This window comes from Budorcas taxicolor, chromosome 12 (assembly GCF_023091745.1).
Source record: "Budorcas taxicolor isolate Tak-1 chromosome 12, Takin1.1, whole genome shotgun sequence".
NCBI classification, from domain to species: domain Eukaryota; kingdom Metazoa; phylum Chordata; class Mammalia; order Artiodactyla; family Bovidae; genus Budorcas; species Budorcas taxicolor.
This window is the reverse complement of record NC_068921.1, coordinates 47,431,685-47,459,448: the sequence shown is the minus strand read 5'-3', so window position 1 is coordinate 47,459,448 and position 27,764 is coordinate 47,431,685. Positions and strand designations below refer to the sequence as shown.

Here is a 27,764-nt window from a genome sequence, read left to right as displayed (position 1 = left end):
TCAGGACTGAGCAACACACATTAAAGCCTGTGACTGAGGACTCGGCTTCCTAACACACTAGTGGCTGGTGGCTTTAATGGTTAGTGTACTGAGGGGAGGATAAGGCAGGTACACAGCAAGAAATAAGCCTTGCAGGCTGGCAGGAACTTTACAAGGTGCACAAAAGGAAGGGAGCATGTGACACGATGGGAGGATGTCTTTATTTCCTAGGGCTACATGTGAATTATTATTCCTTAAATGAGACATTTTTTAAAAGGTGATTTGTAAAATCTGAGTATACATTCTCCAAAAGTAAAGAATATTTCTCCCTAAAATTATATACCCATTCTACTCTGAACCTGAATACAAAGTTTGTAAGTTCCCTTCTTAATCAGATTTACTCCTTTCACAAAGGTTACAAATTTGAATTCATCTGTATATTCACATACTTTTATGTAAAATAAAACGTAGCACCTTCACAGTTCCTCATCTTCCCAGATTAATGCTAAATTAGTACTGTCAGTAAGGCTCACTAAGAAGCAGTTCATTGACCCTGTAGGACTGAAGCAAAGTTATCACTCAAGTTTTCATTAAACACATCACTCCATGTCAATATAAAAATATTTATTGATAATAAAATGAACCTGTACTGAAGTAACTTGTTGAAAGTTCCAGGAGCTTTTCTGTTGTCTCTGTGTCACTGAATTAAGCCCTTGATTTTTCACATTAAGGAGGGAAAGAAAAAAGTTCAGCATGTTAGTTGAAGCAGTTTTTCCCCAATCATGATCACATTATTGATCCCATGCATAAAAAATACGAGGAGCTGTCCAGTGATAGTCTTTGGTTCTGAGAGAGGTATCCTTAAGGACTGCTGCATTGAGGCAGGTTTGAAGTTTTCAACCAACACCTTTGCATTGAGTGGTCTTGCTGTGAAAAAAGAAATACCCTATTTTCAGTTTAAACAGTACAATTATTATGTGAACTGTCTTTAAAACCTAGGTGCAAATTTCCTTATGCACTCTAGAGGGATAGTGAAGACATATTTTGTTACAAATCAGTGTTCTGTATCATAAAAGTACTTCCTGTATCTTAATGCTTGCTTGCTTTTAAATGGACAACTAGTATCCCACCCCTCATGACAAAATGGAGGAAAGGTAAAATAATGTAGCCTGCATATTAAACTGGCACACAAAAATCAGATTCTCCTCATTAGTACCTAAAGTTATAATGGAATTCTTCAAATATGAATACAGTTGTCCCTCAGTATTGATAGGGAATTGGTTCTAGGACCACCCCCCCCCCCCCCAAGATACTGCAATCTGTGGATAGTCAAGTTCCTTATATGAAATGGCACAGCACTGATATTTACATATAAACATCCTCTCATATATTTTATATCATCTCTAATCTACTTATAATACCTAATACAGTATAAATACTATGTAAATAGTGGCAAATACAATATAAGTCCCATGTAAATAGTTGGCACATGGCAAATTCAAGTTTTGCTTTTGGAACTTTCTGGAGTTTTTTTCCCTTGAATACTTTTGATCTGAGGTTGGCTGCATTAATGGATGTGGAAATGGCAGATAATACGGAGGGTCTCCTAGTATATAGTCATAGCTGTCCTCTCTGGAGGTTCAGTGAATGTCCATGTCAACCAGTGTACTTTTGTATAAATACTCAGCTTTTTAGATACATATATCTTACCTCTGAAGGCTCGGATTTTAAGAGTCCTTACCTTTGCCTGTTCTTAATTGATGTGTAATCTCTCAATTGTACTATTTCCCTAATAATCAAAACTCTTTATATTTAGCTTTGAGACAGTATTAGGCAAAAAGGTCCACCTCCCTCATATTTGACACCCTCTCCTCCTGTTGCCCTGTAGCTTAAAGGAACTGATTTCAGCCCCATTTCCAAAGTAGCATTAGCTCCCCCACCCTGCCAACCCCAACCTCTTATGCTCCCTCATAGCAGAAGAGTTAGGAAAATGAAGTGGTCTGAAGCACTTTCTCCTGCTGTTAAATGAAGACAGGATGAGGCATAAAGATGATAGTGGAGTTTTAAGCAAAATGGGGAAAAGAAACAGGCTGACAATAGTCACATTTAGTAAAATACTACAACCATTTCAAACTTGCTCTATGTTTTTTCCATACCTTTGTATTAAAAACTCGAGATTTATTCTCGACTTCCAAGGTTTGTGTATCACTTTCTTTGCAGTAACTTTCTGCTCCAACGGTATCCATAATATTGCTCCCACAATTCTGTGTATTATAGCCACTATCCATCTGCCAGGAATGAGGAGAGACAAAAACCACCACAGATAACACCACAAACTAATTCACTTAACCACAAAATGTATTTTCAGAAACTTTTATGTTTAAGTAAATTTACTTCAGAATATTTATATAAAATGTTAAATATATATATATGATAATAGCTTATATAATTAAATATAAAGACCATTAAAAAAATTAAATCACTTTATCATTCACAACTGAACACTACAAGTAATATTTAATATTGATTATATTGAATTTTAAAAGCAATATATAAACATAAAAGGTAGTTCTACATAGAACTGTTTGTTCTTCAAAGTAGTTACTACAATTCCTTCTAATAAAATACATCTTGTAATTTTCTTTAAAATCAGTGAACAAGGCGCCAAGAACATACTTTTCTGTTACTTTGTGCTCACATCCGGTGGATGAAAATAAAAATTACAATCAACTTCTTGCAATTTATTTACTAAGCTTGTCTCTAAAGGCTTACTTGCATCTCTAAATAAAATTTACCTAAAAGGCATGCTACCTTTATGAGGATTCAAAACAACACATATTTTTTAAAGATGTCCTATACTCTAACCTATTGTTGAAATAAAAAATCTTACCTTCATAATAATACCATGTTTATATAATAGTTCTAGATGTTAGCTTAAGTTTTCATTTTAATTAAAACTGTAGCAGTCTACAACACACTGTTACAGCCCAAAAGAGCAAAAGAAAAAAAGGGACTCTAGCAAACTTCAATTTTGGTACAAATAGGACAAATATTTTGTGAGGGCCTAAAAAAGCACCAGACCCCATATGGTACTCAGTGTAATATCATTCTCATTTTCTCCTTGCAATACCCTATTAACTGCACAGATGAGGAGACTGAGGCTCGGGAAGGATAACTTTCACAGTGTTGGGATGAGGTCAGGAAGAGTTGAGGGCCCCCTGCCTCTGTCCAATCACTGCACAGACTGCACTTAACCGCACAGTGCTGAGCGCCAAACAACACAACCCACAAGGCAGTCATCTTGCACTTAACCCCCTGATATGCCAACTATGATCAGCTAAGGGAAAACTACATTTGCCCCAATCACCAACATCAGAATAGCCTAGAAAGTCCATCCTATCATCATCTTAAGAAAAATGTCTCCAGTTTTCAGGGATGGATGCATGTTCACTCCTGGGAGTCACATTCCATCGGAACAAAACCCTTGTGATGTAGGGAGGATGGTACACAGGGCGTCTGCCCCACTCTCTAGGAAGGAAAGGATTCACAGGTGCCCAAAAGGTAACATGGTGGCTGACCCCCTCCCCTGCCCCTCGCCAGCTCCCATCTAAGCCACTACTAATGTCAGTGCATACTGTGTGCCAACTAGACAACAGAGGTCACCTCACCACTCCCCACAGGCCTCAGGGGAGGCAACACAGTATTTCAAACTCTGGAAAGCCAATGTGACTGAAACAGAGAAGGAAGAGAAACAAAATAAAGCTGGAGAGTAAAGCCAAGGCCAGACCACGCAATGCTTTGCCAGCCACGCTACAGATTTCTGAATTAATGCCAAGGACAAAACAAGCAACAATAACAAAAAAAAGCTTAGAAATTCAAGATACAGAAATAGAAACTCAATAGAAGGGTTATTATATAAAGTTGAGCAAATTTCCCCAAAATTAGAACAAAATGGAGTTAAAAAACAGTGAAAAGATTTGTTTAGAGAATCAAAAGGACTTCTGAAGAGAACAGTGAAAAGATTTGTTTAAATTAGAGAATCAAAAGGACTTCTGAAGAGAACAGTGGAAATCGAGGATAATATTCAAGAAAAGATCCAAGAAGTCAAGGGCAAGAGTTTACAAATCATAAGGAACTGAGTGCCCAGTGCAACTGATGAAAAGGAACCCACACCAAAGAATCACTGCAATTTCAGGACCCTTTACTCCAGAAAGGGGTAAAATGAGACCAGTGCAAAACGGTGAAGCACTCAAATGGTTTCAGATCTTTCACCAGCAACATTGAGAATAGAACCAATGAAACAACGCCGTCAAAGTCTGAAGGGCAATTATTTCCAAATTCTCAAATGTGACAGAATAAAGATAAATCCAGCAGAAGTGTGTTATCTTGAAAAATGGACTTTTCCTCAGAAAGCTACTGGAAAATGTGTTCCAGTCAAGCGAGAAGCAAGCCTGGAAAAAGAATGGGGCACAGAACATGGGAGAGGTTGAAATTCTCAGGATGAAGGGATACTCCAGGAATACAGCTGGGTACCATGCCTGGAGGCCAATCTGTCACAATAAAGCAAGTCAAAAGACCCTGGAAAGGTGACCATTTTTGAATATCAGGAGCTACCTTTGTGGTTGGAAGTAAAGAATGTATGAAAATATTTTTAAACTACAAAATTTTCTGCTAACAGATAAAGCCCAAAAGGTAAAACTGAAACTGACAGGTAGATACGACAGACAGAAAGAACTATGTGAAGGAGACTTGTAAATGGGGAGAGAAGTCCTCTAAGATAGGCTGGGACATCCCTGCAGGTACTCAGGGAGACAGTGCATGGCAATTTAGCAGTAAGACAGGCTCCCAATGGGTGGTTGGACTGGATGATTAATTTGTATGTCTATGGAAGTACTTTCTAGTGCTTCTATAAGAATTCTGAAAGAAAGGAAGAAAAAAAGAGAGCAAAAAAGTTAATGATACGTTTAAGACTAAGTTTGACCTGATGTGCTTCTTTATTTAGGAACCAAATTTAGAAGCTGGAATATGTAAAGGTGATTCTAGTGTATTTTTCTGAGCAATGATCCTAGAAGTTAGGACAGACAATAGAGGCATAAAATATGAGCAAAGGAGTATATGTAATTTGGAGTCATTTAAAAATCTCTCCATGAGTTTCAAACTTTATCATGTCAAAACTGACAGCACTGTAACATTATAGAGTTGTGAGGATTAGATGGATTAGTATAAAAAGGTTGGAAGTGTGTCTGGCACAGTGGAAGACTGTGTCTTAACTATTACTACGGATCAGTATTAACTTAAAGAATATGGACTTTAGAGCCAGACTGCCAGGATTTGAATCTTGGCTTGACCGCTTACTAATAACTACAAAGGCAATTTACTGATCCTCTCTCATCCTCACTTTCCTCATCTGTAAAATGGGGACAACAGTACATCTGTTTCATAGAATTATTATGAAGGTAAAGCAAAGTAACACATGTAAAGTACTTGAAATAATGCCTGGTATATTTTAAGAGCTACAGAAGTGTTAGACATTGTTGCTATGAAATGGGAGGTAGAATTGCCTTTCTGACTATTTTAAAGTTCTTTCAAAACTCCCAACTCAAAGAATATGGCAATTAATGAAACAAATGTCTTTCTGAAAGGAAGCTGCTAACTGTGAACTGTATTTGTCAAATGAATCAAGCCTTCTTGATATTTGATACTACAAAATTGGAAATGTATGATTAAATGAAAAATGGTGGTTATGAATCACGTTTTTTAAAAGTACAAAAAAACCACATAAAATTATTCTCAACTATGTCTTCTCCCTAAATCATATAAAAGAAAAACCAAAACTATTGTATTTTTAGCATACAAAGCTACACCACAAACTGAATTCCTTTGGAACTAGCTCCACAGGAAAGAAAGGTGAGCCCTGAGAAGTTGCCAGACTCTAGCAGCTTTCTGCTTTTTTCGTGCTCCAAAGAATTATCAGTGAATATGATTATAAAATATGCATCACCAGGCCAAAGAAAACAACCCTCTTGATATCATCTAGTGCTGATTCAAAAAACAATATATAATGCTGTAGGTTTCACATTTAACCTATTTTTCTCTCTCTCTCTCTCTGTCTCTCTCTTTTTTCGGCCATGACCCAGGAAATGTCCAATCTTAGTTGCTGGCCAGCGATCAAACCCACGCCACCTACAGTAGAAGCCAGGAGTCTTAATCACCGGAAGGCTAGGTCCCAAACCCATTTTCTTTCTTACAATAATCTTATAAAGGAAAGGCTAGAGAACACCAAGGGAGCAAGAAAAGGACTCCAGAACATTCAAACACCTTACCTGAATGTTACTGCTTTCACAGGGAAGGACACTGCTTTCTGCGAGAGGTGACAAGCACATGTGAGAGCTTTCAATACTGAAAGCGATCCCGCTCACGGAATCCGCCGCGGGTAAATTCCCATTATGAACTGGCTCCTTAATCCAGGTGGTCTCATCGGCTATCTCGATGGGATCGACCATATCCACAGTGTTATTCTCCTTCTCACTCTCCACATCCTGCAGCAGTTCCAGTTCTTTCTCAGAAGCTCCGGACTGGCTCTGGGTAATAGACATGGCGGTCACCACCAGGTGCCCGCCGCGCGGAGACGCGTCACCGCCCAACTGCGGCAGGTGGGCGCCAGCCATGCCCGTGGCTGGGGAGGAGGCGTCTGTGGAAGGAACAGCTGCCTGGTCTTCTTCATCTTCGCTACGAGCCTCAAGAGTAAAAGGGACCCGAATCAGCGAGGTCCGATACTGGGCACCTCCTCTGCACATCTCCAGTCTCATAGGAGACCAATTTTTAATTGGTGAGCAGCCATCTATGTAAGGACTTCTGATATATGGATTGGTAATCCCATTACAATTGGTCCTAGATGAAGCATCAGGAGAATGAAAAGCAAACTTCCTTCGTTCTAAAAGATAGGGAGGGGAAAAAAATAGATGGGGAAGGAGAAATCACCTCATGAGAAATGGAAAAGCCATTATTAAATGGTCATCATCACAGTCCATGACAGCAAAACCGGATGTCTCTAACAATGGTGCTATTTCCTAAAGTGAAATTTTGGTGTCATAAATAACAGCACAAACAAATGTGTATCCATAGACAGGGCAAGGCTCTTCAAACTCTGGTGTTTTCCCTTTTGTAGTTAAACAAAATATTTTATTCCCTGAAAATCATTTCCTCACAAACATATTGTTACAGCAATGCTGTTCAAATCCAAGATATAGAACAAACCAGCTGACAGCTGCAAAATAACCTGGTAAATGAAATATGTAATAATCTGTCCTTAGGTAAAATACCAGCCATGCTTGCGTGCTAAATTGCTTGAGCGCTAAGTCACTTCAGTCGTGTTGACCCTGTGCAACTCTATCAACGGTAGCCCGCCAGGCTCCTCTGTCCATGCGGATTCTCCAGGCAAGAATACTGGAGTGGGTTGCCATGCCCTCCTCCAGGGGATCTTCCCAACCCAGGGATTGAACTTGTGTCTCTTGTGTCTCCTGCATTGGCAGACGGGTTCTTTACCACTAGCACCACCTGGGAAGCCCCAGGTGGGCACTGTAAGCAATATTAAAAGGCAAACAAAAGACTGCACAACAATGTCTGCAAAAATAAAGAGCTTAACGATGGTAAATGAAATTATAAAAATGTCTTAAAAGTGAATAGTTTTCTACAACACTTCATTAGCTTAATAAAAACAAAAGTGTAAAAAATGGGCAAAGCACATAAACAATCCTCCCATTGGTAAATGAACTCATGAAGTGTTTGGCCACACAAATAATAAAGAGTAGGGAAATTAAAGCAATGAGTGGCCATTTGTTGAACAAAAATTCTGATGTCTGAACTAATAATTCCTTCACCTTCCCAAACAAATGACCAGTAAACATTTGGAAAGAATTCTACATTGTAATAAATTAGAGAAGCAGAAATTAATACAGTAAGAGACCTTTTTGTAATGCACCAAATCAACAAACATCATAAAGAATCAAACAATAAAAAAAATCAAAAAGAACACTGGGAAGACCAATGTTGCTAGATGGGGGAAAATAACTTCCTCACACACCACTGATGAAAATTTTAACTGGTGCAACTTCTTAGGAAGAAAATTTGACAAAATTCCACAAGAGCTTAGAAATAGTCATCCTTGCTCACCAAATAATTCTACTTCTGAGATTTTAACCTAAAGAAATAAATATATACAATACAATGTATATACAAGGAAAAATTAGAAATAATCTAAATGTTTACCAATGATTAAAAACAAAGGTACATCCATGAAATGGACTGTCATACAGTGATTCAAAATCATGGTTTCAAACAATAATAAATGACTTGGATGACTTAAGAATACTTATAATAAAATGCTTTGTGAAAAAAGCAGGATATGGAACTATGTGTGTGTGTTCATATATAAGAGGAGATATATATACACATATACACATGTACATATATAAGGAGAAGACTAACAAAAATAGTTTTCAGTTTTCTAACTGTATTTATCATGAATAGATTTTTATAAATTGTGAATGATTTTCAACAAGTGCTGTAATTTTTTAAAAAAGAAACTGATATAGTGTAAAGAGAAATATGTAAATCCCCCCATACGATATTCACCTAAAAACCTTACGCAAACAAATACACTTTTACAAAATATAAATATCTGACTGTGCGTGCGTGCCAAGTCACTTGAGTTGTGTCCAACTCTTTGCGACCCTATGGACTGTAGCCCGTCAGGCTCCTCTGTCCTTCAATCTCTTATGTCTCCTGCACTGACAGATGGGATCTTTACCACCAGCACTGCCTGAGAAGCCCGAATATCTGATTACCAAAGTCTGAATTACAGTGGAGGGCATTCCAAAACCAACTTATCTCTACAACTGCCATCTTTCTTTGATTCTTCTTGTAAGATATTTGATATAAATAGTGCTAGTCAAATTACCTGTATCTGACATGAGAGCAAAACCTTGCGGAGAATTTCAGTCTTTGAAAGTAAATTGTTCCTTTTGTTAAAAAAAACCCAGGTTTCTAAATTTCAAAAGGGTTAGTAGTCATTTGGAGCTCTATAGTTAGAACAAGCTAAAATAAGCCTCTGTAATAATAAACACTGATAATATAAAAATTTTAATTGGGCATTTTACTATAAGACATACCTGAGAGTGGTGTCTTTCCTATTTGAAACGCAACTGGTGAGAAAGTGGGTGAAGAAAATGGTGAAGGATTGGTGATGCTTCCCAAACTGTATCTTTTTGCACTATCCTGAATAGGGCTAGAAGAAAACTGCCCCTGTGATAAAATTAAATAAACAAAATTATAGGGATCTCCTCCTTAGCTTTGTTACAACAAGTGCTACTTGTCTTTATTTTCAAAACACATTTATAAGCTGAGTTGTATAATTTGGTTAGCCTTCAGAGAGCAAGATGCCACCTTTGCTTTGTGGCAAAAGGCAAGACACCAAAAGGCAGACCCATAGACACAGAAAATAAGCTTATGGTTACCAAAGGGGAAGGTGGGGAGGGATAAACAAGGAGCTTGGGATGAACACACACACACTACTATATATAAAATAGTTAATCAACAAGGACCTACTGTACAGCCCAGGGAACTATACTCGATATTTCGTAATAACTTACATGGGAAAAGAATCTGAAAAAAATAGATACATATGTATGTATAACTGAATCACTTTGCTGTACACTTGAAACACAACAATGTAAGTCAACTATACTTTAATAAGAAGAAAAAAGGTAAAAAAAAAAAAAAAAAAAAAGACACCAAAAGGCAAGGCATCTTGTGAGGATAGTTAAGAAGACTTCCAAAATTTTGAAACATAATATACTAGACAGATAAAAATACACCATATTTACACAAACCATTATACTAAGTAGCAGTTTATGAAAAACATTAAGTTACTCCACTACTACCAAACTAGGTGTGTTATGCTGAAAATCTTCCATAATTCAGTAAATATCTTACACTGAAATTTCCTGAGACTCATTTACCTCTAAATACACAGTTGGAGTGTGACCAAAACCATTCCTATACCTAATGACAAAATGTGAACTGGGCTAACCCGCATGAAATGGAAAACGCAACAGACAATGAATCATTCCTCTTGAGAGCAACAGGAACTTCTAGGTCCAAGATGCCTACAGCCAACCAACCAGTCACTGTTAATCCACTTCTTACCGAACTCGGGGTCTGCACAGGGCTCCTACACTGCACAGGAGATAACTCTATTGAATAAAAAACCTCAAGTGACGTCTGGGCACCACTACGAGGACTTCTGGGAGAAGCTGGAGGTAAGGAGTCAGAGATACTTCCGTTGCCATCTAAAAAGAGCTTTCTTCTGAGGGATGAAGAACTGAGGTTTCCAGGAGACTGATCTGCAAATTCATCAGCTCTAAAATAGTCACCTACATTTAATATTAATGGAATAAAAGGCAGAGCTAGTCATTCAGAAGAGCAGATATATTTTAATTGTCTGATAAAAAAAACAGTTTGTATTAGGTTTGAATTTTTTTTCAAAAAGAGGGCAAAAGTTTAACTGCATAGATGCTGCTTGAAATCCTTTTTTGAGTGTTTCCTTATTAGTATGGGTAGTATCACTAAGATGTGTCTGTGAATAGTTTATGTCTATAGTTAAGTTCATTATGACAAAAAGGCTAATTCAGGCCTTATTAAAGAAAAATTAGAAATTCCAGGATGGCTTCCTCACCTCTTTAAAAAGAGGTATTGCCACAGATCCCCATTTACAAAGAAGCATTAAAACCAAATCTTTTATTTAAGTTATTAAAGGTTTAAACAAATACAATACTTACCTAATATCTTTTCTAAATTAAAATCCACAGGAAGAGACAGCAATGTCTGGCAAGCAGCTGGAAGCAAGCAGATAAATAAATACAAACACGGTTAAATCAAGGCAAGCATCTAACATGCAGCTCAGTACGGGTTTCCCAATCAACTGTCTCCCCATGATGCTCCAGCCAAACTTGGTCATTTCCTTTATGCATCCCATTCCACACCATCTTCCCATTGACAGGTTCCCTCACTTTCTAACATTGATGTAAACCCATAAATGCTAAAAGTTAACTCCTGGTTGTGCTGCTGGCACATGAATTAAAAAAACAGCCAGCTTAAATTTGGGGACAGATTTCCCAATATTAACAAAGTTTCACAAGAATGCCTTCCAAAACCAAAAATCAATCCACAGGCTTTGCACCACAACATAACACACTATTGCCGTTTCTCAAACATGGCCAGATAGATCTATTAATATTCCCTGGTGGCTCAGACGGTAAAGCGTCTGCCTGCAATGCGGGAGACCTGGGTTCGATTCCTGGGTTGGGAAGATCCCCTGGAGAAGGAAATGGCAATCCACTCCAGCACTCTTGCCTGGAAAATCCTATGGATGGAGGAGCCTGATAGGCTACAGTCCCTGGGGTCGCAAAGAGTTGCACACGACTGAACAATTTCACTTTCACTTTCACAAGGTCAGTTTTCATAAAGCTCAATTATAAAAAGCAAACAATTTCAATTCCAGAGTGAAATATTATCACATGAACTGAATTTAATATTAAATGTTGCATTAGTATAGAACATATTTCTTTTCCAGTTTATACCATACTCACCATTGCTTTTTTCAGAATGGATGGTCAGCTTTCTTCCAACTGGAGATTCATTATTTGTGTTGATACCTATAAAACATTCTAAGTGAAAAATCTTAAATTTTCTATTCATTTACTATAGGGTTACTTTTTCCATATCAAAAAAATAAAGTGTGGGAGCTTTTATTTTACATTTAAAAACCAAATGCCTGCATATGTAAATATACAATTTGACAAGCTTCTGTTAAATTTATTTATTTTCCAATTTCAGGGAGCACTAGGGTAAGAACATTAAGACTGGAGCGCTAGGACTGGAAAAGGTCAGTTTTCATTCCAATCCCAAAGAAAGGCAATGCCAAAAATGCTCAAACTACTGCACAATTGCACTCATCTCACACGCTAGTAAAGTAATGCTTAAAATCATCCAAGCCAGGCTTCAGCAATATGTGAACCGTGAACTTCCAATGTTCAAGCTGGTTTTAGAAAAGGCAGAGACCAGAGAGCAAATTGCCAACATCCGCTGGATCATCGAAAAAGCAAGAGAGTTCCAGAAAATTATCTATTTCTGCTTTATTGACTATGCCAAAGCCTTTGACTGTGTGGATCACAATAAACTATGGAAAATTCTGCAAGAGATGGGAATACCAGACGACCTGACCTGCCTCTTGAGAAACCTGTATGCAGGTAAGGAAGCAACAGTTAGAACTGGACATGGAACAACAGACTGGTCCCAAATAGGAAAAGGAGTACGTCAAGGCTGTATATTGTCACCCTGCTTATTTAACTTCTATGCAGAGTACATCATGAGAAACGCTGGACTGGAAGAAACACAAGCTGGAATCAAGATTGCCGGGAGAAATATCAATAACTTCAGATATGCAGATGACACTACCCTTATGGCAGAAAGTGAAGAACGAAAGAGCATCTTGATGAAAGTGAAAGAGGAGGGCAAAAAAGTTGGCTTAAAGCTCAACATTCAGAAAACTAAGATCGTGGCATCCAGTCCCATCACTTCATGGCAAATAGATGGGGAAACAGTGGAAACAGTGTCAGACTTCATTTTTCTGGGCTCCAAAATCAATGCAGATGGTGACTGCAGCCATGAAATTAAAAGACACTTGCTACTTGGAAGGAAAGTTATGACCAACCTAGACAGCATATTAAAAAGCAGAGACATTACTTTGTCAACAAAGGTCCGTCTAGCCAAGGCTATGGTTTTTCCAGTGGCCATGTATAGATGTGAGAGTTGGACTATAAAGAAAGCTGAGCACCAAAGAATTTATGCTTTTGAACTGTGGTGTTGGAGAAGACTCTTGAGAGTTCCTTGGACTGCAAGGAGATCCAACCAGTCCATCCTAGAGATCAGTCCTGGTATTCATTGGAAGGACCGATGCTGAAGCTGAAATTCCAATACTTTGGCCACCTGATGCCAAGAGCTGACTCATCTGAAAAGACCCTGATGCTGGGGAAGATTAAGGGAAGGAGGAGAAGGGGACGAAAGAGGATGAGATGGTTGGATGGCATCACTGATTCGATGGACATGGGTTTGGGTGGACTCCGGGAGTTGGTGACGGACAGGGAGGCCTGGCGTGCTGCAGTTCATGGAGTCGCAGAGTCGGACGTGACTGAGCGACTGAACTGACCTGAGGATAAGAATACTAGAGTTGTTTGCCATTCCATTCTCCAGGGGATCTTCCCAGCCCAGGGACTGAACCCAGGTCTCCTGCACTGCACGCAGATTCTTTACCATTTGACCCACCAGGGAATCCCCACAAGGCTAAACTCAAAGATTACCATAGCAAGTAAGGAAGCATCAAAAGATCCTTTTTAAGGGGAGCAGGGTTGGTCTCTATGTCAACTTAAAACGCTAGGGACACATGTTAGCTAATGTCAATGTCCTCAAGCAGATCCTCAGCGGCTAGATGCTTTTTCACAATAGGTTTGGACAGGACATCCCTGGTGAGCCAGTGATTAAGAATCTGCTTGCCAAGGTAGGGAATACCAGTTCAACTTCCGGTCCAGGATGATTCCAGAAACTGTGGAGCAACTAAGCCTGTGCAGCACAACTAATGAGCCTGTGCTCTAGAGCCTGTGAGCCACAACCACTTGAGCCTACAAGCCCTAGAGCCTGCGCTTAGAGAAGCCACCACAATGAGAAGCCCTCACACAGCAACTAGAGAACAACCCCTGCTTCCTGCAACCAGAGAAAGTCCACGCACAGCAACAAAGACCCAGAGCTGCCATAAATAAATATTTTTTAATGGGTATAAATTATTGGAATTAAAATGCTAGGCCATTTTGACAGAAACTGCAATTTGATCAGTAAAACTGCACTCAGTCTTTTTCCTCCCCTCAAGACAGGAGTCAAAGATATGGGTACACATAATTTTTTTTTTTTTATATATAAGGTAATGACTAGTATTAAGCTTCTTAAATTGAAAAAATCACCAGGTAGTAAATAAATGGGTGAATGAGTGAGTGGGTGGATAATTTAAAATCTCTCATTAAATGTCTACTATCAGAACGGTAAAAGATAAATAAGATTCTAGATTCAAATGCGTTCTTCGCTGTAGGCAGCGTGACCTTCTATAAGGCAAATGTAATAAAGGTGCTTTGCTGCAAAAACCCTATAACATCCTTGGTCCTTAGGCTGGAGTTCAAACACCTTAAGGAGCTTCCCTGGTAGCTCAGAGGGTAAAGAAACTGCCTGCAATGTGGAAGACCCAGGTTCAGTCCTTGGATTGGGAAGGTCTCCTGGAGACCTTCTCTTGGAAAAGGGAATGGCTACCTATTCCAGTATTCTTGCCTAGAAAATCCCATGGACAAAGGAGCTTGGCAGGCTACCATCCACAGCTCTCAGAGAAGAGTCGGACACAACTGAGTGACTAACACTTTCATACTTTTTCACCAAACATCTTAATAGTGTATATAAAGCCCTTCCAAACCTAGCAGTTTTCCTCCAACCAAACATTTGAGTAACATAAAAAACAAACAGGCTCTCTTTCTTGACTCTGCTGCTGCTGCTGAATCACTTCAGTCGTGTCCAACTCTGTGCGACCCCATAGATGGCAGCCCACCAGGCTCCCCCATCCCTGGAATTCTCCAGGCAAGAACACTGGAGTGGGTTGCCATTTCCTTCTCCAATGCATGAAAGTGAAAAGTGAAAGTGAAGTCGCTCAGTCATGTCCAACCCTCAGTGACCCCATGGACTGCAGCCTTCCAGGCTCCTCCGTCCATGGCATTTTCCAGGCAAGAGTACTGGAGTGGGGTGCCACTGCCTTCTCCTTCTTGACTCTAGGTATTTCTAAAACTCTTTCCTGACTCTTCTTCCCAATTCCCCAACTGTGGCATTATCACAACACTGTTCAACTGTATAGCAATTGTCTCCTCAGTTGTTTCCTCTAAAAGGACTCCATAACTTTAAGACCACAGTCAAACGAGGAAACATACATGGATTTGATTACAACAAAATAAGAATTCCTACACGACCAAAGACATCAAAACAAAAGTAACACATGTGAAAGGAGATGACATGTGAAATGTTTAGAACTAATGTAACTACTAATGTAACTACACAAAGAATCTTAGCAATTAAATGGAAAAAGAAAAAGACAACTCCAATAAGAATGATTTATAAATAGGGATTTTACAAAAGGAAATTAAAAAGCTGTGAGCATATGAGAAATGAAAATTAAAACAATCATTTAGAATGTCAAACAAACCACTGCTGTTGTTGTTAAGTCATGTCTCTTCTGTTATACCGTGGACTGTAGCCTGCCAAGCTCCTCTGTCCATGTGATTTTCAGGCAAGAATCCTGGAGTGGGTTGTCATTTCCTTTTCCAGCAACCCAGGGATCAAACACATCTCCTGGGTCTCATGCACTGGCAGGTGGATTCTTTACCACTGAGCCACCAGGGAAGCCCCAACACATTAGAATGGCACAAATCTGAAAGCCAAGTGTTGGCAGGGATGTAGAGACACAGGAGTCCTAAACACTGCGGGTGGGCGTGCAGGGTGTGTGGTCATTCTGGAGAGCACTCTAGCTCTGCACAATCAAATCAGATAAACACACTGTCTTTAGCTCAGAAATTCTCAGCCTGTGTATACTTTTCTAAGAAATTCTCATTTAAGTCCATAAATAAAACAACAAGTACACTTCTTGAAGCACCCTGCTACATAAATATTAGTAATAGTAAAAGTTGACAGCATAAAGTCCACATGTACAAACAGAATCATTTTCCCCCGTGACTCACAATTTCCTTTATTATTCTTTAGGTAAATAACACTGAGCACTAACCACGTGCTAAGTATGTGGTCTTGGAGGTATCATCTCATTTAATCTTCCCAACAACCATCATTTCATAGGTAAGGAGAGTGAGGCACAGAACAGCTAAGTAACTCACGTAAAGTCACACAGCTACTAAACTATACTGCTACACAGCACAGCTCAAACTCAGTATTACTCTAGAGAAAGGGTCAGCAAATGATTGCCCATGGGCCAAATCTGTCTTGTTGCCTTTTTTTGTAAATAAACTTTTACTGGAACACATCCACACTCATTCATTATGTATCATCAGTGTTCCTTTCACGGTACAGTAGAACTGAGTGGTTGCAGTAGAAACAGCATGGTCTGCAAAGCCTAGAATATTTAACAATTGATCCTTTACAGACAGAGGTTGCCATCCTCTATTCTAAGGTCACATTTTCCAGGAGAGCTTTTTCTGGGATGATGGAAAAGTTCTCTATCTGGGGCCAACATGGTCACCACTAGGTGTGGCTACTGGGCACCTGAAATGTGAATGTATGACCAGGAAACCAAACTTCAAATTTTAGTTCATTCAAATTTAAATAGCCATATGTGGCTAATAGCTACTATATGTCAAGAACTATGAAGGGTCTGACAAGTTAGCATGTCAACATTCCATGGACACTGGCTGAAGACATAAGGCTTCAGGTCAAAGACAAAGGACTTCACTATTCTCACCATAGCAGGCAGCATGAGCTTCATGTTCACATCAGTTCTCTTTGACCATCAATCCTAAGTGATACGAAACAGTCCTGGTGGACACAGCACACACAGAGGGTCCGTGTCCCCACCAAGGAACCCTGAGCTTAGGAAACCCCATTCTTATAAGCTGCAACCCTATATCAGATATCAACACAAACCTACCTTCTGCTCCAGAAGGATGCTCTATCTCTATTCTCCAAGGATGTTCACAATACAAACATCCTTGAAAAGATAGTTTGGAACAAAACCTGTCCGTGCCACCCTTCATGAGACGTATAGAAATGAGAGACCCACAGAGAACTGAACTGTCTTCCAACACCATCTTGGATAGCAAAGCTCCCCTGATCAGCCACAACACTCTGTCATCATGGGCTTGATGACCATACCAAAGAGGCTATATGTGGTATTTCTAGCATTTTCCTGATTCACATCACTTTAAAACAGGATACTTTAAGTATAAAATGATGTTTAAAAATAAGATCACATAAGAAGGTTGATTCACCTGTTCAAAAATCCAACATTTAAAAATTGGGAGCAGGGAACCTAGTATCTATGAAGATGTTACCTTGGATACAGAATTTCAGAACTGGGAGGGATGTTAACATAAAACCATCTTGTTTAACTCCTTGATTTTAGAAATAAAAAACTGAGGCCAAAAGGCACTGAAAAAGTTGATCAAGATCACTCCTTCCGGTTTATAATACAGAAGGTCTACAACCCAGGTCTCCACTGGCTATTGCACGCCACCTTTACTTTGAAATGAATCTGAACGAAGTACAGAATCTGAACTGAGAAATGCTTCGCTTTAAAGCCAGGTTCTGACACCTTATTTCTGTAACTCTGGACAGGTGCTCTAGCCTTTTGAAAACTAGGTTTTCTCACTTATAAAATGAGGTCAATAACAGCACCTCTTTCATACAAGCTGTTGCAAGAATACTGAAAGCGCTGAACACTGGGCACATGAAAAGTGACTGACCCATCTTTCCAATATAGTTGTGTCTTGATAAAGAACAGGACAAACATTCCCTCTTATACTGTGTCCTATTAATGGGTGCTATTCTGAAGAGTAGCAATTCCACTGAAATGACGGATGTGTATATAAAAGCAATATTTGAACACTGCTCACAACTCAGAGGACAGTGAGAGCAAATATAAGCTAACCATTTCCTGGAAGTAGAAAAACATTTAAAAGATTGTTGGCTTGACCTTCAATTTTCTTATTAACTTTGTAGATAATTGGCTGTATTACACCACCCCAGAGGTCATATAAATGCCCATTCCTTCTCTACTACTATAAGAAACCTGCAAACTAGCAAAAAACAAAGCAATTTAAGGATTTTCATTAAAAAAATTAACTTTCAAAATCACTGCAAAAATCATTAACAACTCAGATCTATATCCAATACTATTTCTGCACCTATAGGTCTCTATAACCATCATTATAACTTGATATTCACAATAATCATGAAGAAAAAAAATTAAATTCAGAAGAGAATGGCTAAAAGAAAAAGAATTTTGTAAATTTTAGTCAAGTTTTGAATCCTTACTTTTAAATAGTTAAACCTGGTATCCCAGAAATTTTATTTTATAGCAAGCTTCCTACCAAAGCAGATAAACTGATACTTCACTATATATGTTGTTTTACATTCACTGCTTTCTATTTTTATGATTTTATTCATATAATTTTTAATACACTCACATTTACTGGAATGATACTCTGAAAGCTGTTTCCCTTCATGATCAGTCCAAGGAGAGGGTACGATGACATCCTTAGTGAAAAACTAGGAGAATTAGAAGTCCTTCAATTAGGCATATGAAATAGGAAATGGTAGTTGTGCTAAATAACCATCAAACATGCTACATACTGACTTTATAGTTATATTTTAAAATTTAATACTTAAAGCTCAAGTGAGCAAAGGTGAAATGGAAGAAATTTAAAGTATATATGAAGAGAAAGTTTAAAACTTCAAATCAACCCCTTACATTTGAAATTTGCAAATTAAGCTAAAGGTATTATTCACGAAGAAAATATGTTTCATTTCTCCCCAAACTTTTTTGGAGGGAAGGATGAGGTTGACAAAAGGGAGGATGAAGAGGGAAGGAATAAAGGAAGACAGACATATACGTGTAAACCAAGAGGAGATGTGCTGGAGCTACCTTGTCCTGACTCTCAAAATCTGATTATTAACTTTTCAGGAATCCTGTGGATCAGTTGTCAAACAAAGCCAACATTAAAATTATGTAAGCTTAAATAAATATTAAAAAATAAAATAAAAACCCAAATCATCCCCTGCGAATTATTTTACTACATGTAACAATATCTATGCTCCTGAGGTTATTTACAGAGAGTCTCCTACATACGAATGAGTTCTGTTTCAAAAAAAGTTCGCAGGTCCAATTTGTTCGTAAATCCAACAAAGTTAGCCTAGGTACCCAGCTAACACAGTCATCTATATAGTATTGTGTTGTCATAGATGTATAGTACTTTTCACACAAATAACACAGAAAAAGAAAATAAAAAAATTAAGAAAACATTTTGAATCTTACAGGATAGTACAGCTGGCATACAGGAGCTGACATCAAGTGAAAAGACAAGAGCTACTGGCTGGAGGAGGGAGAGGAGGTGGGAGAGGGGAGAGCTGGAGGATCATCAGCAACAGGAGACGGAGGGCAAGCTGCACTTTCACTCACGCCTGACGTTGATGGCACGGGTTCTGGTTTGCAACTTGAAGGTTAGAATACAGGGACTTACTGTCTTTTGTATTCAATGGTAGAATGCCTGCACATAATGGTGAACCACATACATTTCTTTTCCCATTCAGCAATGTCGTAATCAAAAGTGGAGAGAGAGCATTTGGATAAAAGCTGTATTACTGTATTAGGCTTAATTCACTTTATATCAGAATAAAAGAGGAAAGACATTTATACCAACGCTCTAATACAGTAAGTAGTACAGTATTTTGCCCTCCCAACTCTACATTTTGAAGGTAACACAAAACATTTTCTTTATATTTGGCAATACTTATGACAAAAAACTAATTTCCTGACTAAACTACCTATGAACACATGAAGAAAAGATGTTTAAAAAATGGAGGTGGGGAGCAGAGATACAGTTCCCAGAAAAAAAAAAGGAATATAAAAGATTCACAAACTCATGAAGCAAAGCATAAGTTCACTCATAATGAAAGAGATGGAAATCCAATAACAAGATAAAAATTTTAAAGTAGTAAGAATAGCATTATTTAAGCAGTTTGCTGACAGCCAGTATTGCAGATATGAGAATACAGACAGTATCATAACATAGCCAGGAGAACAAATTGGTACAAACTTTAGGGAAGGCAATATGGCAAAATATAGAATTGATGCTTTTGAACTGTGGTGTTGGAGAAGACTCTTGAGAGTCCCTTGGACTGCAAGGAGATCCAACCGGTCCATCCTAAAGGAGATTAGCCCTGGGTGTTCTTTGGAAAGAATGATGCTAAAGCTGAAACTCCAGTACTTTGGCCACCTCTTGTGAAGAGTTGACTCATTGGAAAAGAGTCTGATGCTGGGAGGGATTGGGGGCAGGAGGAGAAGGGGATGACAGAGGATGAGATGGCTGGATGGCATCACTGACTCGATGGACGCTGAGTTTGAGTGAACTCCGGGAGTTGGTGATGGACAGGGAGGCCTGGCGTGCTGCGATTCATGGGGTCGCAAAGAGTTGGACAAGACTGAGCGACTGAACTGAACTGATACCAAAATTGAAAACACAAACCCTCTGATTCAGCGAGTCCATAAAGATATATGTACAAGTGTGTTCATTGCAGAAAAACACTGAACACAACCTACACATCTGTCAACGGGACTGGATTTGATTATGATACATTTATACAATGGAATACTATGCTATTTACTAAAAATCACTATGTGCTGATAATCAAAAATAAAATCTAAGAGATTATTAAGCAGAAAAAGAAAGAGGCAAAAGAGTATCAGAATGATGATCCTATTTATGTGCAAATATTTAAAGGACATGAACTATTAAATACACAAAATGAATCTGAGAGTATACTTAAGAAATGTTAATAGCAATTACTTTCAAGGAGTAAGACAGGGAATGAGAGGCTCTTTGTTTTAATTTTATGTTTTTATTTTTGCAGTTTGGATTTTTCTGTTTTTACTATGTGCATGTATTTACCGTATGTCACATATATAAACATGAATTGAATTTGCTACTGATACATTAACTTCTGCTACATTAGCCATAGTCTTCACTCTGAATTAATTTTCTTAAGGTTTTTTCTTAAACTTCCCTTTAAAATTAAGTTGAGAATTTGAAAGAGGAAGCATATTTCCCAAAATGTTGGGAAATGGGGAAGAGTCTGAGAATATTCAACTGGGGAGGAATCAGGTGACTGGATTAGAATGAAAATGTTGAAATTATTAGATAGATTAACAAGTAGATAATATTTAGCAGGAGTAAAGCTTATGAAACTGTTTCCTAAGAAACAGGCTATATCTGAAATGTGGGGCTCACTGAATCTCAGAACATGCCATAGCTCAAGTCTTTTGGGGTGTAGAAGAATCAAGCATAGCTAACGAATAGAAGAGGGCAGAGGAAGACTACTAAGGGGAAAAGGAAGGACAAAAAACGCTGTCACGGCCTGAAGACTTTCTGAAAAATAACTAAGACAGCCAGCCTTTACACTCTAAAGGATTTTAGCAAAAAAAGGAAAGCAAAAAGTGAAATGCTTAGTTTATTAGCTTTATAAAAACACAAAAAACTATCTTGTGATATACTTTTTCTATTTAAGCGTATACTATATTTCATGAAATATATTCAGTGTCTTAAAAATTCAAAGAATTAACAAGAACAAAAGATAAAACCATTCCTGAGGCCAGGCACGATTTTCAAGGCTTGAAAATATCCAGCTTTCTCTACTCCCACTTGAAACAATGGTCCGTGTTCATCAAAGGCACAAGAAGACAAACTATGCTAGGTCCTGAGAAGGAAAAGATGAATTTTCACCAGAAAAGAATTCAGTCTTGGGGGAGAAAAGCATTAAACCGATTATTACAATGAAAGACGCTGGATCAGCTCAAAAACACTAGTCTTAGGGGAGCTCCAAGGGATACTGGGAACGGACAGGCTTGGGGAAGCTGAGACAGGAAAGAATGTGAAGGAAGTCTTCCTCTCTTAGAGGTGCTGTGCACGCAGAATTGATGCTTAACTGGCTTCACCATCAGTAATAGTTTCAAGTTACCTCTTCAATGGCTTTTTGTCTTTTGTCTTCCACATCTTTATCTATTCTATGCAGAGATAAAAAAGAAAAATAACCATACCATTACTTCAGCAGACTGAACATTTAAAATAATAACCTTTCAAAGAAATAGTTTTCTTCCACGTTAGAAACTGGCAAATGTTAAGCTCATTTTAAAAGAAAAATTGGGATCTTATCACATTTTGTAAATGAGAGTATTTGGAGAGTCAGCCTTGTGCTATTAGCCTTACCTGCACCCCCGTTTCCATTCACAGTTTGAATGGAATATTTTCTAGTAAAAGGCTTACACGGATACAATTTTTAAATTACTATTAACAACAGAAATAAAATAATTTGAATAAACTGCACCCTTTAATCACAATTTAAGAAGTATGTCATGCCACAGAAATCTAAAAACTGTCCAAATTCCTTTTCTTCTATTATAGTAAGCTTATCATAGCTGTAGTTCTGGAATCAATTCTTACTCTTGACATAAATGAAAAAAAGACTATCATCCTTACAGTTCTAAATAAATTGGCAAAATTATTAATTCTGAAATTAAATATCAACACTATAAAATTTGAAATATAAAACTTGTCCAAACGAATTTTTTCCCACTTTGATAGAATATGCAATTACAGAACCACAAATTTATTACTTATAGATTTAATATTGTTAGGTCTCAAGGACAAGGCATATATTTGCCAAGGACTCAGCAGTTAGCCTTGAAGGACCACTTCCCTAATCTTTTCCCAGAGAAAGTATTTGCTATCATGAATAACTATGTAAGACACCTTTTTCTCTCTAAATTTTTTAAATCTAATTTGTACCTTAACAAAGCTCATAATAATGTTCAGTTCAGTCGCTCAGTCGTGTCCGACTCTTTGCGACCCCATGACTTGCAGCACACCAGGCCTCCCTGTCCATCACCAACTCCAGGAGTTCACTCAAACTCATGTCCATTGAGTCAGTGATGCCATCTAGCCATCTCATCCTCTTTCATCCCCTTCTCCTCCTGTCCCCAATGTACATGTATTAAAAATTAAAATCAAGTGGATTTATAAATAAAGGAATTGTGAGAAAATAGACTACAGTTAGAATCCACATATCTCCATTTGAACAGCCATTATGAGACTTCTAACTCAGTGCTGTTCCTCTTATCGTGGACATCATCGAGATCTCAGTACATAAAAACAGTGTACAATATTAGTAAGGTCTGATCTAGCAATACTGAATTCAGAAACCTACTGCTGCTTCATCAGAGGACTTCAACAACCTGGGATATGCAGGTGATGGCTGGAAGCAGTGAAAATCAGTTTGGCCAAATATTGTAGAGTTGGATGACAGAAGGGTCTGGGAAGTCATACAGGGCAGGGTGTCCTAACCAGTACACCAGCATAACACATACACTGTTCAGTATGATTGGTATGCTCTGAACGGACCCTTGGCGGACAAGGAAGGGAAGGAATCTCGGGACTGTTCATCTCCAATATGGATAGACTCATTTCTTTACACCAGGATACCCTGCATTTCTCATTTTTAGAGAACTGCAGTTCTCATATGTAGCATGGCATGAAAAAGGTGGGAAGCTCTGAAACAGGGAACTTGGGTTAGTGAGGAAGAGGTACTGGAAGCCTGTGCTTATTTCTAAGAATGAATCAACATGTTTTAAGAGTATACTCACTATCCTCAGTAGAAACCATAACCATTTACTGAATTACATGAGTTAAATTAAAATCAGCATCTTTTCCCCTCTTCTGTGTTACAGGTCTATTTACTGAAATACACCAAGAGTCTTTTCATAAACCTGCTCAGATAACACCTGGTTTACTAGTATAGAAATGTTGTTTCACAACTTGTTGAGTCTAAAGGGCAGGAATAACTTCCTGTACCGCTTCAGTGTCCCCTACAGTGCTCAATAAATTTCTCTTGGCTGTTCACGTTTCAACATACTGAAGAGAGGAGGCAAAATAAGACATATGGTTTGCGTACCACAAAAAATTCATCTCATTTGTGACACATTTGCTTTTTGATATACTTTTCACTTTCCCTATCAAAGGTATCATCTACTGTTAAGTAAAATCCTTTTACACTCTATCCCCATTCTAGTCTCTTTCTTTAGCACTTTGGATGAGCATTAATTACAAGGGGATGATCATCAAGCTACCAAGTCAAGAGAAGAAGGGGTACAACAGCAGGACAAATATTTGCAAGAGCATCTCAACACATGTACATCTTTGTGTGATTAAATTCTAAAATTAAAGGGAAAAGAATTATTCATTACCTTGGACTGATAACACATGTTATTACACTTAAGAGCAAGAAAGGAAAACTTACCGAGAACGACTTAGGTATAAAGCTTGACGATGAATGTCCTCTGGGTCTATTTCTACAGGATTTATTACAGCTAGTTGATCAATAGACCATCTAAATTCCCCTGGAGTCTTAACAAAAGAAAGTGATCTTATGAGCAAAAGCATATAACAGTGCATCAAAATGCTAACTTCAAATGTCAGCTTCAAAAACAATGTGAATGGTTATAATATAAAAATATCTTACAGATATTTGACTTTACCACTAAATTAAAAGGCAAATGGTAAGCAGATCACACTAAACCAACTGACTTGACATTCCATCTGGGTGACTGCTGAAATTACATAATAACAGAAAAATCACAGCATATTAAAGGTATAGAAATTCCACAAATAATTCTCATCAGTGATGCAAAACACCCAAATAAAACTAAAAATCTCTTAAGAGTTATCAAAAGCCTTTATTTTCACCAGGAATGAATTGAAATTATACAAAGTCCTAACTACAAAAATATCTGCAAAAGCTCATAAAATACACAATAAATAATTATGAGTGGTAACCAGTGCTGCTTTTCTGTATTCAACTATCCAATAAACCAAAAGTTTATTTTTGCAACTCTACAATTAGAATTTGTAAACCAAACCAAATTCTAATTGGTAAATTCGGAATATATTTTTGAAAAATCAGGCTTAAAAATCCAAGATGTCTGTCATGCATTCTTGCTTTGAGGATTAAGTTGCAGTCATTTTGTTATTTTTATTAAGATTAACTAAAATTGAATACCATTCAATTTAAAATCATGAGGTCACATAATGACTCAATATAAAGTGTATAACTCTAAAACTTTCCTCTAGTGCATAACTAGCTGCATGTAGATATGCACGTGTAGCTAGCATCAAAAGCCACACAGTTTGCAGTTTTCTAGATAATTTGCTAAATCAGAAGATCAGACTTCAAAAGCACTTCTCCATTGTAGTCAATAACAGTAAAAAGAAGCTAAAGAGAGGAAGCCTTCCCTAATATGTTAAAGAGACTATTTCCCTCCATATCAGCTTTCTGTTATAGCACATAACATACTCTCTTGAGGTTGCCAGTTTAGCCTTGTCTATCTCATTAGAGTACAGGTTGACTTGTTTTCAAACAATCTGCAAGCTAAGAATGGAGACAAAAATCCAAAATAATATTAGCATTTCACATGTGAAGATTATAAATGAAATTCAAATTTCAGTGTCCATAAATAAAGCTCTACTGCAACACAGCCACATTTACTGTTAATATACTACCAATGGCTGCTTCTATAATACAAGGCAGAGGTGAGTAACTGTAACAGCAACCAGATAATCTGCAAAGCCTAAAATATTTACTATCTGGCCCTTAACAGAAAAAGTTTGCTGACCCCTGGTACAGAGTACAAGCTCTCTGAGAATTAGTGTTTTATGACTCTGCCTTGTTCAAGATGTAACCTCTGTAGGAAAGAACTGTACCTGACACATACCATTCAAATAAAATTTGCTGAATACCTGAAAATAATTAGACGAAACAGTTTCTTCTCTATTATGGTATTAGTACTTAGACCATCAACATAGTAACTAGCGGCACCCACAGCTGTGAGAAACATGCTAACTAATGAATAAAAAAGAAATGCTAACTAAAAAAAGGCAAGTTGAAAGCTAAGAGTGGGTGGCAAAAATCCAAAAGAATATTAGTATAGCTAGTATATATAATATTAGTATAACTAGCTAAGTCATTTTTAGTCCAGTCACTATATTATAAAAACCAATAACCATTAGAATTAAAAAGTGCACTCCAGTTTACCACTTGTAAAGAAAGACTGACATTTAAAGTTATTCGGAAAAAGTAGTCGAGACTAACTTACTGGTAATTTTGTCGATTTAAAAACAGGACTGGAGACAGTTTGTTCATGGAGATTAGAATAATCACCAGGACTTTCAAAAGGATTTAAAATAGGAATCCTTCCTGGAGTTTCAGGTGTTATTTGCATTTTCGATTCTTTGACATCTCCCATAGCACAGAGGAAAAACTAAAAAGAAATCATAAGTATATATAATAAAAGTACAAAGTTCCACAGACATTCATTTTGACAACTAAAGTGTATTCAACAAAGGTTGTTGTTGTTCAGTATCCAGGTGGAGTCCAACTTTTTGCGACCCCATGGAGTATAGCCCACCAGGCTCCTCTGTTCATGGGATTTCCCAGGCAAGAATGCTGGAGTGGGTTGCCATTTCCTTCTCCAGGGGATCTCCCCCATCTAGGGATCGAATGCACGACCCTTGCCATTGGCAAGCGGATTCTTTACTGCTGAACCACCAGGGAAGCCCCATTACCAAACATACATTTCACAAAAAGAATTAACTCAAAACTTAAGCTCCTGGGGCTTTTTTTGTAGTTTACACAAGTGTGATGCTCTAAATAATCTTGAAAGCTAGAAGGGTAGGTAAAGTATTAGTGACAGAATTTTGCAGGAGAATTAACAAGCTCAGGTAAGTCAACTGGTTTGTAAGTAGCACTCAACCGAATGTGAATGAGGTGAGTTCCCCCTTCGGGACAACTAAACGTTCTAATAGGCACAAAACCTTTTCCTGCTAAAGAACAGTGGACCTACAGCTTTTTATTATCTCAAGTCTGTAAACAAACTCTTTGTATGTAATTCCAACAGCCCAGCAATTACCCAGCAAACTGCAGTTACTAAACAGTTATTTATAGCATCACCAACTCAATGGACATGAGTCTGAGCAAACTCCAGGAGATGATGAAAGACAGGGAAGCCTGGCGTGCTGCAGTCCACGGGGGTCCCAAAGGGTCGGAAAAGCCTGATCGACAGAACAACAGTAGCAATTAAGAGACGAGGAAAACTCTGGTCCCTCTGTACATAGGTGCCTGTCTTACACTTTAGCCCCCATCAGAAAAGAAATGACTGATTAGGGCTACGAAATTAACCGCTTTGGGTTGCCTCTTCTCAAACACCCTTAGCCTTTGGCTAAGACCCCCACCCTCCCACGATGGAAGCGAGACTACATTATTTCCCGTTAAGGTGGGGGGCAGTACAACTAGAGAAAAGAACCCACTCCATGGAAGGCTGTGTAGCTAGCCTCCTCGGATGACAGGCAAAGGAGAACACTGACGCCAGTGTCATTCCCATCCCTACTCGATCACTCTTCTCTGGGGCCCCCTCTTCCACACCCACTCCCCGGTAGCTCTCATTCATTCCCAGGCGAGCGTGCAGCTGGTTCAGAGCCGGGCAAAGGGAGTTCTCCAACTCGAGACACGAGGAAAGGCCAGGAATCACAAAGAACATACCTAGTTGTGTATATAAAAAGGAAGCCCCCCCAAAGCGACTCCAGGGCGCTCCCGACGGTGCCGGGTAAGCTCCCACGACAGGCACAGACTCTTTAACTCCCCGCTTCCGCGCTGTCTCAGGCCAACCAGTGCACGGGCCGTGTGCGCGACTGGCCAATGACGTCGTACCGCTGTCCGCGAACCAGCCAATCGCAGCGAGGCCGCGTAGTAAATTCGAATGGCAACTCCTCGCTTCGCGTTCTGCCCAGAGTATCGCGGCTCCAAATTCAAATCAACGC

General features: G+C 38.4%; 1 protein-coding gene across 1 annotated transcript; it reads right to left on the bottom strand.

Annotated features, from left to right (window-relative positions):
* Positions 1–670: 670 nt before the first annotated feature.
* Positions 671–26,946, bottom strand: BORA (BORA aurora kinase A activator). Its single transcript, XM_052650251.1, has 12 exons — positions 26,858–26,946; positions 26,045–26,209; positions 24,193–24,299; positions 21,859–21,904; positions 18,312–18,393; positions 11,628–11,693; positions 10,818–10,874; positions 10,186–10,412; positions 9,150–9,282; positions 6,303–6,913; positions 2,136–2,267; positions 671–906 (listed from the first exon to the last, which is right to left on the bottom strand). Exons 2-12 carry the CDS (start codon positions 26,192–26,194, stop codon positions 841–843), a joined length of 1,677 nt encoding a protein of 558 aa, XP_052506211.1. The 5' UTR covers positions 26,195–26,209; positions 26,858–26,946; the 3' UTR covers positions 671–840.
* Positions 26,947–27,764: the final 818 nt, after the last annotated feature.

Coding starts and splice junctions, on each gene's coding strand:
- BORA (XM_052650251.1), bottom strand. CDS start 26,194: ATGGGAGATGTCAAAGAATCGAAAATGCAAATAACACCTGAAACTCCA. Junction 11,694..18,311: donor AGAGTATCATTCCAGTAAAT/GTGAGTGTATTA, acceptor AATGTTTTATAG/GTATCAACACAAATAATGAA. Junction 10,413..10,817: donor TAATTTAGAAAAGATATTAG/GTAAGTATTGTA, acceptor TATTAAATGTAG/GTGACTATTTTAGAGCTGAT.